The 22,488-nt window shown below is 41.4% G+C and overlaps 2 protein-coding genes across 3 annotated transcripts in view; one reads left to right on the top strand and one right to left on the bottom strand.

Moving 5' to 3' along the window:
- The window catches only part of KNTC1 (kinetochore associated 1), a 185,212-nt gene that overhangs the window by 7,442 nt on the left and 155,282 nt on the right, over positions 1 to 22,488 (top strand). For both annotated transcript variants that reach the window (XM_085852909.1, XM_085852910.1), the window contains exons 3-14: positions 934 to 1,054; positions 12,548 to 12,660; positions 15,231 to 15,309; positions 16,334 to 16,411; positions 17,153 to 17,187; positions 17,268 to 17,378; positions 18,801 to 18,891; positions 19,063 to 19,121; positions 20,521 to 20,639; positions 20,744 to 20,783; positions 20,966 to 21,064; positions 21,182 to 21,225. In XM_085852909.1, the coding sequence (XP_085709035.1) occupies positions 934 to 1,054; positions 12,548 to 12,660; positions 15,231 to 15,309; positions 16,334 to 16,411; positions 17,153 to 17,187; positions 17,268 to 17,378; positions 18,801 to 18,891; positions 19,063 to 19,121; positions 20,521 to 20,639; positions 20,744 to 20,783; positions 20,966 to 21,064; positions 21,182 to 21,225 (989 nt within the window). The remainder of the gene's footprint in view (positions 1 to 933; positions 1,055 to 12,547; positions 12,661 to 15,230; positions 15,310 to 16,333; positions 16,412 to 17,152; positions 17,188 to 17,267; positions 17,379 to 18,800; positions 18,892 to 19,062; positions 19,122 to 20,520; positions 20,640 to 20,743; positions 20,784 to 20,965; positions 21,065 to 21,181; positions 21,226 to 22,488) is intronic.
- On the bottom strand, positions 2,854 to 9,697 carry LOC147014729 (uncharacterized). Its single transcript, XM_085851449.1, has 2 exons — positions 8,847 to 9,697; positions 2,854 to 3,539 (listed from the first exon to the last, which is right to left on the bottom strand). Exons 1-2 carry the CDS (start codon positions 9,649 to 9,651, stop codon positions 2,854 to 2,856), a joined length of 1,491 nt encoding a protein of 496 aa, XP_085707575.1. The 5' UTR covers positions 9,652 to 9,697.

The raw sequence follows: 22,488 nt of genomic DNA, 5'->3' as shown, positions 1-22,488 counted from the left end.
GTATGTTTTTTTTATGACCTTTAAAATCAATATTTATTTTTAAAATTAAATTCTATGCTTGAACACTGCAGAACACAAATCGCCTTTTTAGCATTTTCAAAACCCTTGCGTTTAGCAGTACTTGGACAAAATATTACAGCATGTTGCGTCATCACGACCAATCAAATTTGCTGCTTGTAGACCCTACCCATGTAATTTTTTGTCAAGATGGCGAGGGGTAATGTGTTATATGAACTCTCGTTCTACCTGACTTTGGCCAACCCCATGATGCGTTTGTTACGAGATAACCGAGGGCATAAAGGTGTGCGTGCGTGCGTGCACGCGCATTTCTAAAAACCCAATCACTTCTCACCCTTAATTTCAGGGAATAGTCAATCAGCTCTCACCTAATCAATTATCCACTGGTTGCTGGTATTTTTTATATAATTAAGCCCCCTGCCCTTCCAGCCCCATGAAGCTGTCTAAAGCAACCAAGAAAAGCTCCACAACGTAAGCCCTTTGCTGTTTCAAACCCTACCTGAGTTACTCTACAGCTGCAGACATTCACAAGTAGTAAATACATAAGAATCCCAATGCTCCAAACCCCTCAGCCATTGTACTGGTTTAATCACTTGTTGGCGAATCATCAGCGACAGCGAAGACAGAAACGTGCACCAAAGCGCCCTAGCATGTACCATGTGCCATGTCAATCGCAGTTGGCATATAAATGCCAGGACCCAATCATGTTTCTCACCTGTAATTGGTCTCTCTCCACCCAATTTATCTACTTAGAGAACCAGTTGAGTGTCAACATTCAAATGTATAATTACAATAAGTATTGCAGTGGTATTACATCACACATTTCGGTGCAATGGTACTCGATTTGTCGAAAGATTCCTTAGTTTCATTTTTTTTTAATTAAACATTTTCCCCATTGTCTATGCTCTTGTGCAGGTCCAACAAGATCCCAGGGTGAGATCATCCAGCTGCAGCAATGGCTTAATATTATCTGTGGATACATTTGTCACTGCACTGGAAGCTGGATGTCTCTCCGTGCTTCTGCAGCTTGAATTTGGTAATAAAGAGATATTCCAATGATTGAATGCATCCAGGACTGAAAAATGTACTTACCACAATATGTTGTGGGGGGGAGAGGGTGAGCATCGGTGGCATACCAGTGGCATAGCCATGCAGTAGATCTAATGCATTTAAACCTGGTCAAATATATATATTTATGCCTGGTGTTGGCTTAATGGTAAGGGTGGTGAGCTTGGATCTGACGATCCCAAGTTCAAATCCCCCTTGCTGTTGAATTAATTCCAGGTGGGGTTGGCACTGGCTGTAATCCTTCCAAGGTCGACAAAATGGGTGCCAGCTTGATGGTATCCTGTGGCGGAGTGGCGACCTGTCAAGGATTGTGCCCAATAGCCAAGGAGACTGCTTAGGCAGCACCAACACTCTGCACAGAGTATGGTCCTAATGGATGGATGGAAATATACATTTGCTGGGTCTGATGACTCTATTTTGCCTGGAAAAAAAATGAGAGTGGTTGGGGGATTACTTTTTATGACTTGTTGGGAAAGGAAGAGGATGAGAAGTCACAACATGAAAAATATTGATCATTTTTAGTATTGACGAGACTAATAAATAATAATAAACGCGAGGGAAATCGATGGCACGCAATCGCAAATGCCCACGTTTACCACCTGGCAAAATGTTCCACCAGGAATGACCCATTATCAAATTTTGGGTTAAATTTTTTTCTTCCACATTTTGACCAGGAATCACCAGGAAGCCAAATCCTCACTCCTGGGGCATGAACTCAGGGGTAAAATCCCAATTTTTTCCCCCATATTTCATGCGTCCTCTGATGCTCATTGCATATACAAAGTTTCATTAAAAAATGTTTGAAAATGTACCCATTATTGCATTTTGTTTTTTCATGTGACCCTTTGACTCTGCCCTGGGGTTGAAAAATGATACCACTCTTGCACCTTTGTGCCATCCCATCCATCCATCCATTCTTTGGGACCATACTCTGTGCAGAGTGTTGGTGCTGCCTAAGCAGTCTCCTTGGCTATTGGGCACAATCCTGGATGGGTCGCCACTCCGACACAGGATACCAGCAAGCTGGCACTCATTTTGCCGACCTCAGAAGGATGACAGGCAGAGACAATAGGCCATGGGCCAGATATGGTCCACGTGCACCCCCCCCTACAACCCTTTGACCCCATATTTTTCTGAAGCCTTACGGTCCCCTGAATTCAACTGGTAACAGTGAATAAACTGGGACTCACTATCCATTTTCCAACCATATCTGGCGATACCCTCAAAATGTCAAGTTTTCCTCAGTTTCGCACGGAAAAAATCCCCTGACTGATAAGATCTCTGCAGTTGCCCAATAAGCATTAATATTGACAAATTATATATCAAATGAAAGATGATGACATGCAGATTTTCAAAATAGAGTCATCTGTCAAATTTAATGGCATTATGTTTGTCCCAAGAGGTGATGAAGAGGAGTACCTCGCCTTTCCTTTGGACAACTCAGATATCTGAAATTATAACGTATATTCATGCTCATTTTACCTGATACAAACAAACAAATATTTCTATGATATCACAAATTTTACTACCTTTCTATTGATACCAAAATTGTCCCACACCAACTAAATATGTACCAGGTATTACATCTTAAACATAAGTACGTTACTGTTGCAACACCCAGCATGAAGTCACCAGTAAGATGTAAGACTGAGAAAATATGCCTTACTTCACATAAAGAATATAAATTATAAGTTTATTTAAGAAAAACAATTGAAACTTATTATGTCATGTCCACAAAATGTCATTGTGCATGGATTACGCATAATATTAATTATCAAATGCATCCATATCTGAATCCTCATCAGAGTCAGTGTCGTCAAGTGTGACTTCAGCAATGTCAGCCAGTTGCCGTGGGAGGACATCTCCTTCATACCACAGAGGATCAAGGTTACCATCCTTTTCCTCCCAACCATGTCCCTGACTGGCCTTCGGAATTTGTGGTTGTGGAATATGTGCGGTCTTCCAAATCCATACTTGGTGGTTTACTCTCCGAATGTGCTGAGTAAGAGCTCGCTTACAAGGTGGTAAGTTAGCCATATCCACATTCCCTGAAGGCACAAGACGACTTTGCCTGGCACAGAGCTCGTTTATACGAATGAGTCGCTGATCATCAACTTTTGACACCTTTGACGCTCTACCGAACATGGCACACGTGAAGCTGTCCAGCTCATCAATGAGCTCATCAGGAATATCCCAAGCATCACCCAGTTTCTCCAGAGTAGAGATATATTTTGGAAAGCGCAGAAGAGTTTTCACAGGTTTAAGTTTGCAAATTCCTCGGAAGGCACTAGTGGTGTCACAGCCACTATAAGCATGGAGTGCCATGAGAGCTGTGCACTTTTCCTGGCCAAAATCTGTAGCTAGTTCACTGACATTTACCATCCTCTGCTTGTTGCCTTTGCCTGTGTCAAACAGGACAGTTGTACCATGAACAGAGGTAGCATAGTGTAATACAGTGGTTTTCAAACTTTTTTTTAGTGGCAACCCAATTTCAGAACCTCTCCACATCGCGCGACCCAAAAGATTCAAAACCCAATTCATAATATACAAGATAAGATTTCATATGACACAAGAACATTTACTGTTTACTTTATTCACCATCGTCATGTTTTCATAGACGAGTAAACGGAGAATAGCCGACAGTATCCAAATAGTGCAGTTGAATGTTTCAGAAGTTTAGTCCGAATGACATTTAGATATATCAGTGAGAAGGATGAGCCTGTTTTTCTTAAACCAACTTCTCTATTCGTGGATCATATCATGATCCATTTCTTGGCGATTTCTGTACTTTGTTTTAATCACCACCATGGTGGAGAACGACTGCTCACAAAAGTATGATGAAGGATATGGCATGAGAACCTTAATGGCGCGCCATGACAGGGTTGGGTACGATGGCAGCATTTTGCACCAGAATGTCGACAACAAATTCGTCCGCGCAAGAGCCTGCGCTCCTGAATCCTGCTGGAGATGTACAAGCTCTTCCTGTGCTGTATCACCTTCATCAGAAATCGAGTCCAGTGGAGCCGTGAAAGGGTCCCGAACCACAGAAAAGGACTGCACATCCAGCTCAGGGAAATAGTGCTCGAACTGTTCAATGAGCAACCGAAGGTGACGTGCTATCTCCCCAGAAAGACTGTCGAGCTCAGTATCATCGTACTGGCAGGTCGTTAGATGCTCCACCAGACGGGGGAAAAGGCTGAAGCGCTTCACAGCTGCCTTTTCTGCCAGTAATTTTAGAGTCGCCAGAAAGCCGCTCATTTTGTCGTGAAAAATCATGAGGTTGGCGTCTTTGCCTTGGAGGGAGCGGTTGAGGACATTGAGACGTTCAAAGATGTCAACGAGATAGCACAGTTCTGACAGCCAAGAGTCCGACTCAACAACGCTACCCATGCCGTTTTCCCTTTTGTGCGTAGGAACTCCTTGAGATACCCATCTGACTTGAGTGTAGAAGAGTAAATTCTTATGGTCGGCGTCCATCTCCTGGCAGAATAGTCTGAATAACCTAGTGTTGAGGGCGCTCGATTTGATGTGATTCACCATTTTTACGACTTCTGAGAGCACGCTCTGCAAGGTTTCTGGCAAAGTACGAGAGGCGAGCGCTTCTCGGTGAATCATGCAGTGTACCATGGAGGTCTGAGGAGCCACCTCAAGCAATTTAGCCTTGAATCCAGAACGCACTCCTAACATTGCTGGCGCGCCGTCTGTTGTAGAACCGAGCAACTTTCCGAAGTCCAGATCATGGTCACGATAAAACTGCTCTACTCTCCCAAAAATGTCCTTGCCTTTGGTGGTGGCCTCCAATGGTTTGATGAGCAGAGGCTCATCGACAAAGTTATCAGCCTTGATGAAGCGGACCCAGACGATGAGTTGCGCCTACGATGCGATATCAGTGGACTCGTCCAACTGTATGGCGTGCCACGGCGATTCCTTGATCTTCTGTACGACCTGAGCCGTTTCGTCCAGACTCATATCTTCAATTCTGCGTTGGATGGTGTTGTCAGAGAGGGGTATAACTGCCAGTTTCTTCGCCACTTCCTCCCCAACCATCAGAGATACCATGTCCTTTGCACATGGCAGCACGAGTTCTTCCACAATGGAGTGAGGCTTTTTAGTCTTGGCAACATGGAGCGACACTCGATACGAGGCCTCTAATGCCCGAGAATTGGTCTGATTGCATGAACCCTCTCTGTATTCTTGAGTGCAAGAAGTTTCCTCTCAAAGAACGCTCTCTCCTTATCCTGATAAGGCGCATGTTTTGTAGTCAAATGCCTCTGCAACTTATTTTGTTTCATCGACTCCGTAGAAAGCACTTCGAAACAAATCACACACCGAGGCCTCTGTTCCCCACTTTTATCCACCACGTAGTAAAATCCAAGGTCCAGAAATGTATCCTGGTAAGAACGTTCTCGAGATTTGCTGGTGGCCGGTGCTGCCATCACAAATAAGATCTCGAATCATATAGTCTAGAAGCCAAAATCTGTAGCTAGCCTAGAAAATAGGTTCGCTGCTGATTTCATGTTAGAATGGTGCAACTGGTGTTTTTGAAGAGTCTAGGCATGACCAAGTCTAGTTCCACTTGTTGCCAAGTCTGCATCTGAATATTATGGCCGCCATGACAGTAATCAAAATGGCCGCCATCAGATTTAGTCTTTTTCTTACTGCAAATTGTACTAGCCAGAAATTTGTCATGATTGTGAAATACTATGTAATCTGACACGAGGAACACTATTTTGTGCTTTATTTTTGTACTGGATCACAACTTTTCACATAATTGACAACTTAAAGACGAAATTGAAAATGCACATACGAGCAACAAATGTGAAAAAGAAAATGTTTAGCACTATTGATGGAGATGGGTTTACAGTCAGTCAAAGGTTATTTCAACAGCTGTCAGATTCTTTCTAACACAAAATTACGTTGCTTTGCAGAAGAGAAAAGTGTTGTGAGAACACCCAAGTACAATTTTCAGAGCTATTGATCGGCTTGTTCAGTGAACGGGTTCCTACAAAGGGCTTTGCATCCACATGCTTTCGTGCAAGGCAGTCCATTCCGTGTACATTTGCACCGTCGAGTTGAGCATGACCCACGGCATTTGCATGTCGTCAGTTCTACACAGTAAGCAGTAATAGGCTGTGCAGTCATGAGTCGCGGCTGAAATGTCTCGTTGCCATCTTTGACGACCTGTTCCCACCCACAGTTCTCAGGTGCAGGTAGATGTGGTTCAGATTCCAAGGCTCTTCTCCACACAAAAGTCTGTTAGTGCGCTCGCTTGATGTGTAGAATCAGAGCATCGCGAGTTGGAGGCAGATTCTCAATAGCTTTGGTCAGACTGAGAAACAGATCACATCTTACTCGCTGAATTGAGTTATCTTGGCCATGAGGGTCATAAAGCCTGCAGACAAATGACTCAGCATCTGCAATCACACTCTCATCAGGAATTTCCTCTTTGCCTAGGTTATTCAACAGGTGGGAGTTGTTTTGAAAGACAGCCCATGCAGAGCGCTTCGCAATTCCAGCAAACTGGCTTGTGCTGTCTGAACCTGTCACTGCATGAAATGCCAGAAGTGACTCCCTCTGCGAATCTGCGATATTGATGGAGTCAATGGGAATGTAGTGTTGCTTTTTGGGTGTCCCTGCATTCATCCAGAGAAAGGGACTGAGATGCGGCTGATAGGCAACAAGGAGAATGAGGACATCAGTGTCCTGAAGCCACATGAATAATGTCTTGGCAGATGCTCAGAACTTTGTTCTTGGTATCTGTCTCATCCGCTTCTTCATTGTCCATCTTGTCAGTGCTGTCACCACCACAAAGAAGCTTTACAAGCATGTACAGGGTTTCAGGTACAATTCGCTCTGCATTTTCTGTGTTCAGTCCACCTATAATGCTATGCCCTGGAGAGTGTTTTACGTCACTGTAAATCTTTATGCCCACTCTGAAGATCCAGCTAAGGATTTCGTTCTCATGATGAGGCAGACTGCACTGGGCCAATTCATCTTCTTCAGAACTTTCACCTTCTTCAGATAAATCATTCACGGCGGTTCTCATGGCAAACTTTGTCACAGTTGAGGACGCAACTATGAGGGGTTTTGTGACATCCAATGGCTGCACGAATGTCACCTTGTCACTACCAAAGTGAACCTCCACTTTCTGCTTGAAATTGTAGCTTTTGTAGGCTCCAGCCTCAATTCCAAAATCATTCAATAACAGCATGCTGTCGTGTTCCCAGATGTTTTTCAGGCTAAACACATGTCCCTTCTGCAGCTCTTTCTCAAGCTGGTTCATCACATTTCTGAAACAGATGCTTTCAGGAGACTGGTTTTTCTCTCCACTCTCCTTTTTATACTTTCTGCGAAAAGAAACATAACACTTGAGGTGATATTTACCTTCAGCTGCCATCAAGTCTGAAACACCTGCAAACCTGTGACGCATGGTGGGGTCAAATTGGGCCAAACTAAGCATCCTGGATGATGTGTGATCAAATTCAACATTTGTCAGGACACCAGCTTTTCCAGGAATGTCAGTCTGGCAGAAAGCGCATTTTGACCAATCCATAGCGCTGTGCGCGGATCTTAGTGACTTTGGGACATGGTATTTCTCTGAGGAACCTGATGTTGTGGGTATCTCTTCTGCGTAAGTCACAGATTGTGACTGAATCCTTGACTTCAATCTGTCTATTTTTTGTGCGTGAGTAAAGTCACTATAGCAGAATTTGTGCCATTGAATCTTTTCGACGTGCTCCGGTACAGAATATTTTCGGATTCTTGAGAATGAGTCAACATATTTAGCGTCATTATATTTCTCTCTTTCTTTGCAACATTCAGCTACAGTTTTCACCCCAACGATTGTAGTCTTTCGAAGTGGCGTTGACTTGCTAGTTTTTGAACTGTCCTGGCAAATAAAGCATTTATTCCAGTCTACATGCTCTTCTTCTTCTCGATCCCTTGAACCCCTTGTGAGAAATCTTGCGGCTTTCATTTTTCAGTTAGTCCTGGGTAACAGAAAAACACACTTATGTAGTTTAGGTTCATTTTATAGCAAAGTTGTAAAATTCATTGATTGTGGTTTGTATAATCAGACATTCTAATTCGAGCCTGAACATTTCTTTAAAAATAATATAGTGAAAAACAAGTCATATTATTTTTAGAAAATGGATGGAGCAATGTTTTTTTTCTATACTCCCATCAGCTCAGGCATGCTCAAAAACATGGAAATAGACCCTAATTTTGTAATTTCATGTCAATTTGCGGCTGAAATATGACGAAAAGTGTATTTAATGGCGACCATTTTGTAAACTGTCATGGCGGCCATACTATCCATATCCAGAGTTGGCAACAAGTTGATTCACGTTTCTGTGTGTCTGGACAGTCAATTTACACCTGTTGCACTATTCTAACACGGAATCAGCAGGGTCGTACACTATTCTGCATTGGGCCTCCTGACTAATACGTGGAGACGTGAATGGACGTTAAAGATAGAGTCAGAGTCTGAGTCTGAGAGGCCGTGGATCAAACCACTAATTTCCCTCCAAAATGAACCGCCCTTCAGCGAGCCCGAGCATCGGCTGGATCCCATTCCAAGCGTCATGTTGCGCCGGTTCCCATACTTTGAATGAACCGTTTATATTACATCCCGTAAAAGCGAACACCGATCGAAAATAGACTTTTTTTTCGCTGCAAGCGGACGCTCGCGACCCTATGAAATTTGCTCGGCGACCCCACTTGGGGTCGCGCCCCCGGGTTTGAAGAACCAAGGTGTAATAGGATGAAAAATACATCTGAGTCTGGACTTTTCACTCGGACAAATTGATAGTTTCTGAGTCTAGCATACTGAATATACAATATCATACGCGAGTCAGTTTCTTTCTGGGTTGATTTCAGCAGTGGTCGCTCCTCTCTAATTGTTGTTTGGCCATCAGCAGATGTGAGCAAATATGCGATGCCCTCACATACAAACATCACTCGCCTTCCATGCAACCTTGATGTAAAGTTATCACCACTCCAGAGCCTAAGCAGAAGTTTGATGAGCTGTATCTCGTTCTCATCATTTGACAGGAACAATTTCCAATCAGGTGGTCTCTTCGTGGCTTCACCTGTAAGTAAACGCTTTTCTCCACAGCCCCGACGTCGCCTCTCCATCGACTTCACTGAATCAGGCAAATATTGATCAGTGCTAAATACCACATCTCCTGTTTTTCCAATGATGTCAAACACTTTGTAAGAGATCTGACTAAAATTACTTGGTTTTTCTTTCAGGTAATAGAAGCAAGCATTGCCATCATCCAGAGTCGATGTTTCATTGGTTGGTGGTACATTAGAATCATGACAATCCTTGATCAGGTTTTGAAATGCCTTTGCTTTGTCAGTCTTAGCAAGATATCCATCAGCTGTAGCGATGCTGTATGGTACGGGAGTTAATGGATATGTCAACAGTTCTTTCATATCGACTTGTAAGCCCTGGTTTTGTGACTTTACAAAGAGTTGAAAGGCTACATTACCCTGTTGCTTGCACTGTATGACCTTATTCTTGGTTGTCTTCATCTTTGATACTTCTTCATCCTTGTTCATGTCACTCAAAGTTTTGAGGTTCAGTCTCTTCACAGGCTCAAAGAAATCTTTACTATTCTTCAGACGAGCTTCAATAAATTAATTCCATGCTTTTTCACCAACAGCTTCAGCCTTTAGAACATCGTCTGAAACAGCATCAGATGCAGCACTTCCTGATGAGAGTATCAACAATTGATCATTTGTCTCTATATTGAAAGAATGAAGAAAACTTCCTATGGCATCTTTGGCCCTTTTCACCACCTTCTCTCCTTTTGTGACCTCTGTCGGACGTGTATCACGATGCTTTGTTCCCTCTCCACTGTCCAACATGTGAGCCATTCCAAGTGCAGCATCAACATAAAGAGACCTTCCATGTGTTGTCCTAACCCATCTCTGGTTGGCCTGGTAGTTGGTGAGTCGTCCAGATGTACCTGCTGCACTGGTTCCAGCACCACCATGTGACATAGCATGCCTCATGAAGGTCTACTCCATGGTTTTATCCACTGCACAACGATTGCCAGGGATAAAGGAGCTTGCGACACTGATAGCTCCTCTCTTGATCAGTGATACTGCTCCTGGGTGTGAGTTGTCTATATTAGCTATGAACACAGAGAAATATGTCAGATACCTTGCATAGTTCTGTCCACCGGAACTGAAGAAGAGAGACGTCATGCGAATGATGGATGCAGCAGACAAAATAAAGTTGTTCGTCTTTACGGCTTCAAGGTGTGATAGAATTAAACAGACATGGTCCATGTATGACAACCACAGCTGGGCAGTCTTCCCCAAACGTCCATTTGCGACTCCTTTTTTGAATTCTGCGTACTGCTCTATGAATTGGACAATGGAATTGTCCATCAAGACAGCATTCAAAGTATCTTGGCTGCAGGAATCTACTAGGGCACGTTGCTTATCTGATGATTCATCAGAGAAAGACGAGAACAGATCATCAGTGCTTTTATCTTTGAGGTATTCCTCTATGAGCAATCTTTCAAGACATTCCAACATAATCTTGTGACAATGTAGGGCTCTGTCGTAGTGCTTCCCGGACATCACAACACCCAAAGATCCTCCACTGATTAGTCCTGCTTCTAGGAGACCATCTGCTAACCCAGACCCAGCCATCCTTTTGGCAATCATCTTCATATAAGCGCATACGAGGTGGAATGTGCCAATTAGAATTATGTGGCTCTCATACTTGTCTGGTGAGTTCCACACTAATGGGTAGGCCTTCATGCAAACTCCCAAGTCAAATGTAGTCATGACATAAGGCTGTCCAACTTCTCTGGTGGCCTCTTCAGCAGCACGCAAGCATTCTTGTACAGTTTTTGTACTCTGTTATGGGATGGTTAATGACTGGAATGTGGATGTGGCTAACTTACCACCTTGTAAGCGAGCTCTCACCCAGCACATTCGGAGAGTAAACCACCAAGTACGGATTTGGAAGACCGCGCATATTCCACAACCACAGATTCCGAAGGCCGGTCAGGGACATGGTTGGGAGGAAAAGGATGGTAACCTTGATCCTCTATGGTATTAAGATGTCCTCCCACAGCAACTGGCTGACATTGCTGAAGTTACACCTGACGATACTGACTCTGATGAGGATTCAGATATGGATGCATTTGATGATATAGAGCAGGCATTGGAGAGTGATGACGATAGCGATAATGAATATTATGCGTAATCCATGCACAATGACATTTTGTGGACTTGACATAATAAGTTTCAATTGTTTTTCTTCAAAAAACTTATAATTTATATTATTTATGTGAAGTAAGGAATATTTTCTCAGTCTTGCGTCTTACTGGTGACTACATGTTGGGTGTTGCAACAGTGATGTACTTATGTTTAAGACATAATACCTGGTACATCTTTCGTTGGTGTGGGATAATTTTGGTATCAATAGAAAGGTAGTAAAATTTGTGATATCATGGAAATATTTATTTGTTTGTATCAGGTAAAATGAGCATGAATATACGTTATTATTTCAGATATCTGAGTTGTCAAAAGGAAAGGCGAGGTACTCCTCTTCATCACTTCTTGGGACAAACATAACGCTATTAAATTTGACCGATGACTCTATTTTGAAAATCTGCCTGTGATAATCTTTCATTTGATATATAATTTGTTAATATTAATGCTTATTGGGCAACTGCAGAGGTCTTATCAGTCAGGGGATTTTTTATGTGCGAAACTGAGGAAAAGTTGACATTTTGAGGGTACCGTCAGATATGGTTGGAAAATGGATAGTGAGTCCCAGTTTATCCACTGTTACCAGTTGAATTCATGCTCAGGGGACCCTAAGGCTTCAGAAAAATATGGAGTCGAAGGGTTGTCGTGGGGGGGGGGGGGGGTGCACGTGGACCATATCTGGCCCATGGCCTAAACCCACCTGGTATTAATTCAACAGTCGAGCAGGATTTGAACTCAAGACCCTTGGATCCCAAGCCCACCACTCTAACCATTAAGCCAACACCAGGCATACCTTCATGCCACGTGGTGACCATAACTACCAAGTTTGTTGAATTTCTGCCCAACCGTTTAGTTCGGTGGAGATAGCGTGATGGACAGACAGTCTCTGACAATATTGCCCCCGCTTTCTTTTCATAAAGTGTGAGGAAAATAATACATACAGTGCAATTATATATATATATATATATATATATATATATATATATATATATATATATATATATATATATATATATATATATATATATATATATATACTTGAATAGAGTAGAAGAAAATGAAATACTTGTTAGCATATTGGAGTAATGTAAGAGGAATCCAGGTGTGCATTTGTCCACTTGATTATAAATCTCAGGCATCCTGATGTGAGTGAACACAACTTGTTCACTGTGCTCGTAATATGAATGAAAATATTTGGAATTGTCCTGTTTTTCTTTGATAGACTCTCGTGTGGATGTGGCTGCACGTTTCCATGAGGGTAACTTCCTGCTGGTTGGAGTTGGAGGCAACTTGCATTTTGGGGATGTTTCTTCCAAAGAGATTCTTTTGACAAAGGTACAGTTGTGACATCTCCCAAGGGTTTTCACTTGACTACTGAAAAAAAAAAAAGAAAAAGAAAAAATATATATATATATATATATATATATATATATATATATATATATATATATATATATATATATATATATATATATGTCAGGAAGGTTTGTATAAAAATCGTGACCTGCTGGAAGAAAGTAACACATTCTATACTCACTCTTGGGGATATAACTAATTATATCAGAAGGGGTTGACATGCAATATTATGGCTGTGATTCACCAACAGCCGAGGAGAAGCCATGTGGGGTGTAAATGTGTGAAAAGTTAAAAAAAAAAAAAATTCTTCAATTAAATGAAAACTTCACTTTGTATTTCAGTCTTGTATTAAAATATTCAAGGATGTGCCGTCTGCAAGTAAATGCAGCATATTTACATCATCGGATGATGCCCGAGTTGAATATAAAATAGTAATTGGACCACCAAATGACATACTGCACAAGAAAATAATCTCACAGAAGATAGACATTAAAGACAATATGCTTTAATTATTCAGTTTCACGGCGACATAAAGTTTGGTCACAAATCGTATGAAATCAAACGGTTTCTCGGGACGATGCCATACCCGTTACTTCAGCCAATCACGGTTGGTACAGCAGTGTAAAATCATCTGTATTTCAGAGTATACACTGTCCATCCACTAAATCCAATAAACATTGTATTCCTAAATTATTAGCATTATCTTGTTAACATAAACCCAGCATCATAAAATCAAAACTATTCCAAAAAAAACCCCAAAACGTCCGACTGCTTTATTGCAGTCCAACATCACGGTTGCCACCTCCTCAGAGAGCTGTGCAAGTGAGTTCTGCTTCAAACCTATTTTAGGTGAGGTCTGTTAATAAATTTCTGCAAAGGCCGATTAAAACGTTAGAGAAATCCAAAAAAGAATCCCGAGTCCATGGCACCATTTCTGATGATGTTCTTTGTGCCTCAGACAATGACTTTGATAAACCTGGTGTTTTGTTCCACCCGGTCATGATCATTAAAAAATGTTGCCCGATGCCACCTGATGGATACACATGAAAAAAGTTTCGCACCTGCTGTATCTTTCTGGATCATAGCAACATTGTCGGTAGCTGGTACTATTGGCAGGATTTGTCGGTGGCTTGTGTGTTGATTGGTCATGGTTTCTGGGGTTGTTGTAGTGCAGGAATGATGGGCCGAATGGCCTCCTCCTGTGCCAAGCTTTAACGTTCATCAATTGAAAAGAATTAAAAAAAAAACACACCTTCGTCAAGTATGCTGGTTCAACAAATGATCTGAGATCAATTCAGAGGGTTTATATTTATTTCTTTATTTCAAAATCATAAAAATGAGTGTTTCCACTGGCACCGGTTTGCACCAAAAACACGATTTTATAATGGGCAACACAGCACGTGATCATGTGAATATGGCAACGCATCATGTGATTTAGGGCTCAAGACCAGTCAATAATAACATACCATGTCGAAAAAGGTTAATGTATTTAAGAATGAATGACTGCTACAACCCTCCTCATCTGAAGACACCTCCAGAGAGAATTGAAAGTGAGTTGTTGCCATACCTGGTTAAAAAAAAAAAAACCCCAAAAACCCTTTATCCATTGTCTGCACAAGAGGGTCCATCAAAAAATAATCTTCACACTCGAAAGTTTCAAAAACACTCGATTGGATTTAAATTGGAACTCTTGCTGGCCAGAGCAATGTTGTTTGTGTTGGCATCGTTTTGCAAGAAGTCTTACAAAAAAAATTAACTGCATGGAATGGTGGAATCTGGGATTGCTATCCATGAATACAGGTCTTGTGAGAAGTGGGTGGTTATCAAAATGTGGAACCCGATCCAAAAAGTTGCTGCCTTACCTTTTATCTGTCAGGTTATCCTGTACAGTAACAAGGTCAAGTTTACAATCATGACAGGCAGCCCCATATGAAAATATATCTGCCACCAAACAGGATGGATTCTTCAGTGTTCTTGGATGTATAAGCTGTGTTATGTTGGTGCCAAACCAGAGTTCGATCATTAGTTGCATGCAGGAGCTTTTGCTCCTCTCAGGCTAATGGATCTTCCTCTACGATGTGAGATTCCAGTGTTGACACGCCCAGTACCATGATCAGTCGGCTGCTTTATGTTCATATATTTATATATATATATATATATATATATATATATATATATATATATATATATGTATATATAAAATATCTCATGTGTTATTCCATGATGTAGATGATGGCTGCACAGTTCTCAGATGCATCTTATTACACGTTGTGGTTCAACAACTCGTATTACCAAAGTGTTTTTTCTTCAAATCTTGTGCCCTATCCATGCTGTGTGAGACCATTCTCAACGCGCTATTATTTGAATGTTTCTTTCACCCTTTCACTAAGCATTCAAACGAGTCCCAATAACCATATATGGAGGTTTTCCACAAAAGATTGGTTGATATTAAAGAAATTGCAAAAATGTTCTATAGACGTATTGTTAAAATACATGCTCACCTGCCTGTGTTACTATTGATATAAAAACATGAACTGTTGCTATTTTAGAGACTTCTGCCCAAATCAACTTCAAATGGAGACGAAGCCTTTGTTGAACTGGTGATTGAGCCGGACCCTGTGGCTACTGGTAAGCTAAATGTGAAGCACATTCATCATTCATCTTGATTAATATATTGCTTGCTGCGAGTACAAAGCATTACAAGCACAAGTTCCAACTCGAGCAAAGTGTACGGCATGCTTTCACAAATCCCCACGCTTCCCACCTCAAGCAAAGTTGAAAGATTGCAAACAATTCCATCAGTAATCACACTATCAAATTATGAGTTAAAAAAAATATAATCTTGTTTTGACCTCTGTCCCCACCTGCTGGGACATGAACCGAGGGTCAAATCCAAAACAATTGTTACATATTTCATGCGTCCCCCCCAATGTTGATTGCATATGCAAAGTTTCATCAAAAAATGTTTTAAAATTAGTCTGGATTTGCATTTTTTGACGTTGCTCCAGGGCCCCAGGGGGCAGGGCCATAATGATACTGCTCTCGTATGTTTTTGTCATGTAGTTGTAACTCCTAAGTTTGGTGAATTTCTGCACAACCATTTAGGAGGAAATAGCGTGACGGACGGACGGACGGATAGACAGACCCGATTACAATATCCCCTCTTTAAAAAAAACCAGTGTGGGGATAGCTACATTTCCACTGTTTATTGCTCTACAGAATTTGGCATTTTATATCTCATTGCCTTCTTGGAGAATGTTGTTTGGTGTTTACGAATTTGATTCTTGCGAGTGTTCGTGAAAATATCCCATACTTGCAAGTGGTATTTGCGGTTTTGAAATGTGAATGATTTGCGAATTAAATTGGCTACTCTTCCTTGCTCAAATTCGTAGTGCAAGTATTGATAAGTTAAGTTGGTCAATTCCAGATGTAGCTTTGGTTTGATGAATCCTGATATTTTTCTCGTCATTCTCCAATGGGGAAAGAAGGAATGGAGATCTGCAGTCATTGACCACAATATTTCAGTCTTTTGTAAGAAGAGCTGGGTTTTTATCCTCACCTATTGCTCGGGCTGAGAAAACTATCAAATGGTTCAAGTAAAGCTGAAACCAGCACTTTTAACTTGTCTGTTGCTTCTATTTTCTTTGGTCAGGAATGTATAATATTTTCCTGCTCACTCCGACGAGTTTCTGTTGGGTTTCTCACTTGGATGTGCCAAAACTTCAGCAAGGTTGGTCGGTTTGGTTTTGTTCTTAATTACGCATCGTATTTTATTTCATATGAGCTGTATAATGACTGATGGTTGATATTGTGATGCATACATCGAAGTGGTAAAATCTGAAGGCCGTTAGGGACATAGCACAGTAATTTTACTTACTTTTTTATTATTGTTACCTGAACCCAAACGTAGCAGATTTTGTTTGTATCTGGAGTCTATCCTATTTTTCAACCCAATGAAATTTTTTGCGATTTATCTTGTCAAGATCACTTGCAAAGGAAATGGTGTAATGAGTGCGGTAACTCAAATTGATCCAATTCCTATTTGAACTGGAATCTTGTAATTTGGAGGTGAGCATGTAGCAAACATGCTTGGTGTTTACTTAATGATTAGGGAGGTGGGCTTGGGATCCGAGGATCCTGAGTTCAAATCCCATTTGGCTGTTGAATTAATACCAGGTAGGGTTCACTCTGCCTGTCATCCTTCCGAGGTCGGCGAAAATGAGTGCCAGGTTGCTGGTATCCTATGTCGGAGTGGCGACCTGTCCAGGATTGTGTCCAATAGCCAAGGAGACTGCTTATGCAGCACCAACGCTCTGCACAGAGTATGGTCCCAATGGATGGATGGATGGATGGATGGATGGATGGATGGAGCAAACTGAGCACTTGTCCGTGCATGCAGAAAGTCTGGTTATGTTGACTTTTTGTGCATTGAATCGTGCAATTAAAACTCTGTGTTTAATCACTTTTGCAGGTCTCTTGACAGGGGATCGATTGATGAGCAAACAGGTAAAAGTTGTATTTTCTCAACAAATGCTCCTTTTGTTATGTTGTGCTGAGAAGGTGACAATGGATTGTGCCTGTTCCAGTGCGAAGATCAAATGCAAGTGAAGTTTGTGTCCACAAGAGAAGTGCACAGTGTGAGAAATGATCACTTTATCACCATGTACTTGGATGGAGAGTTGTATCTGGTCTTAGTGGTAGGTTTGTATTTTGTTGAATTTTTAATTTTGTGTCCTTGTGCTGTTGCTCGAGCAATTTACTGATGATCAGCAATTTGATGTTTTGCATTATTTTGCCATCTCATGTTCCAATCAGTTGATCCCATATATTGCTTCGATCAAAGATTAAAAAAAAAACTCATTTGGCTCATTTCACTGATTGACCATATGAGTACATCATATAATTCATTTTATCCCGAAACTTTGAGAACAGCAGCTTTCTGAGGTTAGCTAGTTTCAAGTGATCATTGGTGTATTTGGGGGAGGGCAGTAGGGTGGTGGCAAAAGACTGTGATGAACTGCACAGTTGAGTGATTAAAATTTTGGACAACACCAAACCTGTGTAGTGGTAAACTGTTTGCAAACTTTGTTATTCTTGGAAGAAAAGACTGGTTTGGGATAGTAATGGACATGGAGCTTGAGGTGAGGTATGAAGGGTTGAGGTGGAGCCACCTCTCATACACCTGGTACAGCTTCTAAAAATCTCAATGGATAAGATGTTTCTTCTGTGTGTCAATGTCTGAATGCCATGGAAAGAAGGGGAAGTGATGTTTCGGCATTCCTTGTTCACGGGCACCGTCTCTGATCCAAAGGTGAGTGGCAGGAGATTTACCCAAGATATGGCTCCTTATGTCACCGCAGGGTCTAACAAGAACGGTACCCGGGAGAGCACATACCTCCACCAGGCTGAACAGTTTACGTTTTGTAGCCCACTGATAGGTCGGATTTGCATCCTTACGTTTACCAAAATCTAATCAGCTTGTTCTTGTCACCTAACCCACTCATCCTTCAAGTTTCGTCCAAATTTGTCCATAACTTGTTGAGATATTATGCTATACATCATTTTTGACCCATATCTCAATTGTGAAGAATCACTTAAAAACTTCTGGTATCCTGATCTTCACCAAAATCGGATTGATTCGTCCTTGACACACACCCAACCTGTCCACCAAATTTTGTCTGCACCTGTCCATAACGTTTTGAGATATCCTGCTCACAGACAGACAAACAGGGGTGAAAACATAAACTCTATCCACCTTCAGTGGCAGAGGGAATGAACGACTTGTGTGACAGTGGAAATAATCCCGTTCTTGTACTTTTTTTTTAGTTTTGGTTTTGTTTTGCAGTTTTGTAAGCAGTTTTGGAAATATTCAATCAGTGGATCTTGGAATCCAGGGTAATTCAGTGGTAGCTGTAGAATTAGGTAGAGAGGAGAGGATTAGCAGGATATGTGGTGCAGTTTTCCATGTTCCATCCTGCTAAAATGTTTTTAATACTCCAGCTTGCTCCCAAGGCTGTGAGCCTAAATTTCACCATGATTTGAGGTTTTCTGCTTTCATGAAAACGGTGCGAATAAGTTTGAAAAAGGTGAAAGTTAAAACCTATTTGTTCTGCCAACAGGGCACGGGAGGTTCAATCCTGTCGGAGTGGAAAGTGAATCCATCGTCGCACGAAGTTTCATTGCAGCGATCAATAGAGGACATTTTTGGGGGTGAGTAATTCTCGTTGTTCTCATTGACTTTGTCTTGCGTTTGTCTTTGTAAAGCTGTTTGTGGAATTTTAAAAATCTGAGTCCTGAAATTATTGTTCTGGCTGTGAACGAGAGTGAAACGTTTGAAAAGTTATGTATATGGAAGTTATTTACTTCTCATCTAATTTCTAGGTGTTGGAGTGAAGAAGTGTCAAGCATTGGACAACCTGCTTTTCTTATTGGATGATCATGTAAGATCAAGTCATTCGATGGTTCCAATATGGGCTTTCACAAGACCAGTTTCACAAAACATTTTGTTTTTATTTCTTGTCGAGTCACAATGGCTTAAAGACCCCACATTTTATTTGACAATGCAACAAAACTTCCAGCACAGGTTTCGTTTTTTCTTGAGTCATGAATGATCACACGCTTGATAGCAACAATTAAAAACCAAGAACAATGGATGAATGCAAAATGATCCGTCTTTGAAATGTACTTTTTATGAATGTTTGATGATAGGTTATATTATGGAGGAGTTTTTGGAAGTACTTGTACCTTATTATTATTATTATTATTATTATTATTATTTTTGGTTTGTGTAAGAAGTTTGTGCCTGTGCAACACTTGCTTTGTTGTCCTTTGCTCTAAAGTGGGCTTGCACGATGTACTTGACGACATCTGTCTGGGTTTGCTTCCCTGGACAGCTACCCTCTGGTTCTAACACTTTTAATGTCTCATGCTGTCTTTTTGAATTTGCGAGAACCTTTGCTGGTGATGAAACCCTTTACCTCTCTTTGATACATGAGTTGCTGAGCCGTACATCTTTGTTTTCTTGGTTAGATTGCAGCTTGGGGAAATTCCGTAAATATTGTGCCCTTCACTGTCCTCGTTTCATCTCGGCCGTGTGTTGTCTTTATTGGTTGTTGCACTTCCTGTTGCATATAATGCTCGTGAATTTTTAATTTTGTTTTTTCGACTAGATGACTTCTGATTCTGATGTACCATACTCTGTTACAGAGTGTCAGTGCTGCCGAAGCAGTTTCTTGGCAAGGGTGGTAGTCTACTTGGTTTGCCATTGCCCTTCCAGTAGTCGTTAGGACAGGAATTTGTAACTTGTTTCGGGTGCTGGTGATAGCTCGCCGACTCTTTGTGAAGGACACTGTGGGATCTTTAATGTGCACCAACTAATGCCGGCAGACAGGATGCCGTGTTTAATGTCCAGTTGAGGGACGGCACACACACCAATTAATCACCCTGCATGTGCAATACTAGGATGACAGTTCATAGCTGGGCAGAGATTTAAACCCAGGACAGGTGGATTAGGGGGGAAAAAAAGAGAAGAACTGAAGGACGTTTGTTTTGGTGTATCAGATGCTATGTTAATTCTCTTTGTTTGAAGGTAAAAATATGCAAAGTGCCATGGAATTGACTAACCATCTCTACCTAGCCATTGAAATACCTGCTTGACGATATGCATTGTTGGACCACCACGTGAGAATCATTGAAGCCTTACGGAAAGCGATGCTATATGTATGCCATTTGCCAGTCGATCATTTTGAAATTTGGCGAAGCTGGAATTTCTGCACTCCCCCATATCCCCTTTGATTCTAAGGCTTTTCTTGGGCATATTTGCTCTCTTTTCATTTTCAGAACATTCTCAGTGTTTGGGATGCCTACAGCCTGATCATGGTGTCGTACTGGCCTCACATGCCCATGCAAGATTTCAATCTATTCTCTGACAGTGAATCCAACTCGGTGGAGAATGTGAGGTACAGTCGTCGAAGATTTATGGCCTTGATCTTGGATAAATTTGGTCTTTTTGACAAATCAACAATACATTTGTTGTGTAACGTTTTTATTCTTGTTCCTCCAGCTTGAAACTTGTGACGTTGACATTGCCTGATGGTGAAAAGGTAAATTTGCATGTCAGTGTCATATATATGTGTTTATTCCTTTTCAATATTCATTCATTTGTTCAAGTGTCTTTCTCTACATATCTATCTTTCACTCATTTATGAACTCGGAAAGAATGTTAATGAGATGATGATAATCCTGTCGTTATCTATTTCACCTGTTTTTCTCTCCATGCCTGCAGCCAGTATACTTGCAAGTTTATTCTTTTGTTGGAATGGAGCTCCTATATTCGCTGGAAGTAACCAGCCCTTCCTTCTTGGTGAATGCACCTACTGGACAGGTTTGTCTTCATGTTGTTTCAAATGGAACATACACCCCACTCCCCCAATTTTGGAGATGACTGTGGGGATGGAGAGCAGGTTGAGTAAGGCACCCTGCACGCTTTTCTTGTTTCCAGGATACAATATACTTTATTGAAGGAAACTATGATAGGTTTTGCAGGTATGTATCATCCTGTACTTCACATGTTGCCGTAACATATACTTGCATCATTTGCTTTTCTTGATGGGCATTCAGTTAATCGTCAAGGTTTCTCACCTCAAGATGAATAAATGGATGAAATGTTTGGGACAACTACGTATAGAGCGATGCGTTGTAGATTAGAAAAAAAAGTTTTGTGGGTTGGAGAGTGAGGATGAAATGTTCAGGAAAAGAAAGGAAAAGCAATTGTCGCATCGCATTCTTTTTACCGCCAAAGAAATTTCAGGGTGATTTGTTGCTAAATTGCAATTATGAGGGAATTGAAAAAATATCATTTTAAAAAGGTTTATGTTTCTGGTTTTATGCACCATTGTCTCTGCATGTTCCATGTCGATCTATGCATGCCTCATACCTTTTGGGGTGGGGGTGGGGGAGCGTTGGGGAAGTTCTTGAAATGTATTTTGGAACAGACCATCTGATCCTTCCTGGCTGGTTGATCTTTACCTGCTCATTCACTCACTTTGAACATCTTGTTACGGTTTTGGAAATTTACCCCAGGGAGAGAGCAAACATCGACACGTAGGTGACCCGAGGATTAGCTATTTCATTAGTCTTTATGTAGACGGTCCTTAGCCCCTTGTTTAAGCATTGTTCAGGTGGCATCCATTGGTGAGTTTGTATTTCCCCGGTGTGATGGGGGAGGGGGGCTGGCAGAAACAGAATTGCTTTGAGCTGGCATATCTGGGACGCCAAAAAGGACTTACCTACTGGGTCTGGGAACTTCAGAGATGCGACTGTGCATCTCATCGCATAGCCACTCCACTGCCCATCTTCTCCATTATCTAGTGTGTTTGGGCTGGCGCAGTCCCGTTGGACTGTGTGAGGTGAGGGAGAAAAGAAAAGACCCTACTTTTCTTTTCTCCATACTTTTCTTCTCAAGTTCTTCTTCTTGTCTTTTTCTTCTCCCCTGTTTGAATGATGACCATGTGTCCTTTGTGTAAATAAGATTGCATAAGAATGTGTTGTGGTTAAATCTGCCCTTACGTGCCATTTGCCTTCTTGCCTGTAAATACTTGTTTTTAAATGATTGCTTGTTATTTCCAATCTGTCTTGGTTGTCCTTTCCTTCATTGGTTCGACATAGTGTACAAGTATAGTTAGACGGGAAGTTGTACCCCACCTTATATGCTCTGTTAGCCAGTGCTGCACCTAAATGTTCTGCTCAGCAGATTACCGGGTGTGGCACCGAGGGCGTGGCCTCTAGTTTGGTTGCCGTGCCAATATA

This window comes from Eptatretus burgeri, chromosome 13 (genome assembly GCF_056783735.1).
Source record: "Eptatretus burgeri isolate ZD-2024b chromosome 13, Ebu_testis_v1, whole genome shotgun sequence".
Lineage (NCBI taxonomy): Eukaryota > Metazoa > Chordata > Myxini > Myxiniformes > Myxinidae > Eptatretus > Eptatretus burgeri.
Note: the sequence above shows the minus strand (reverse complement) of the source record. Positions and strands in the feature narration are given on the sequence as shown.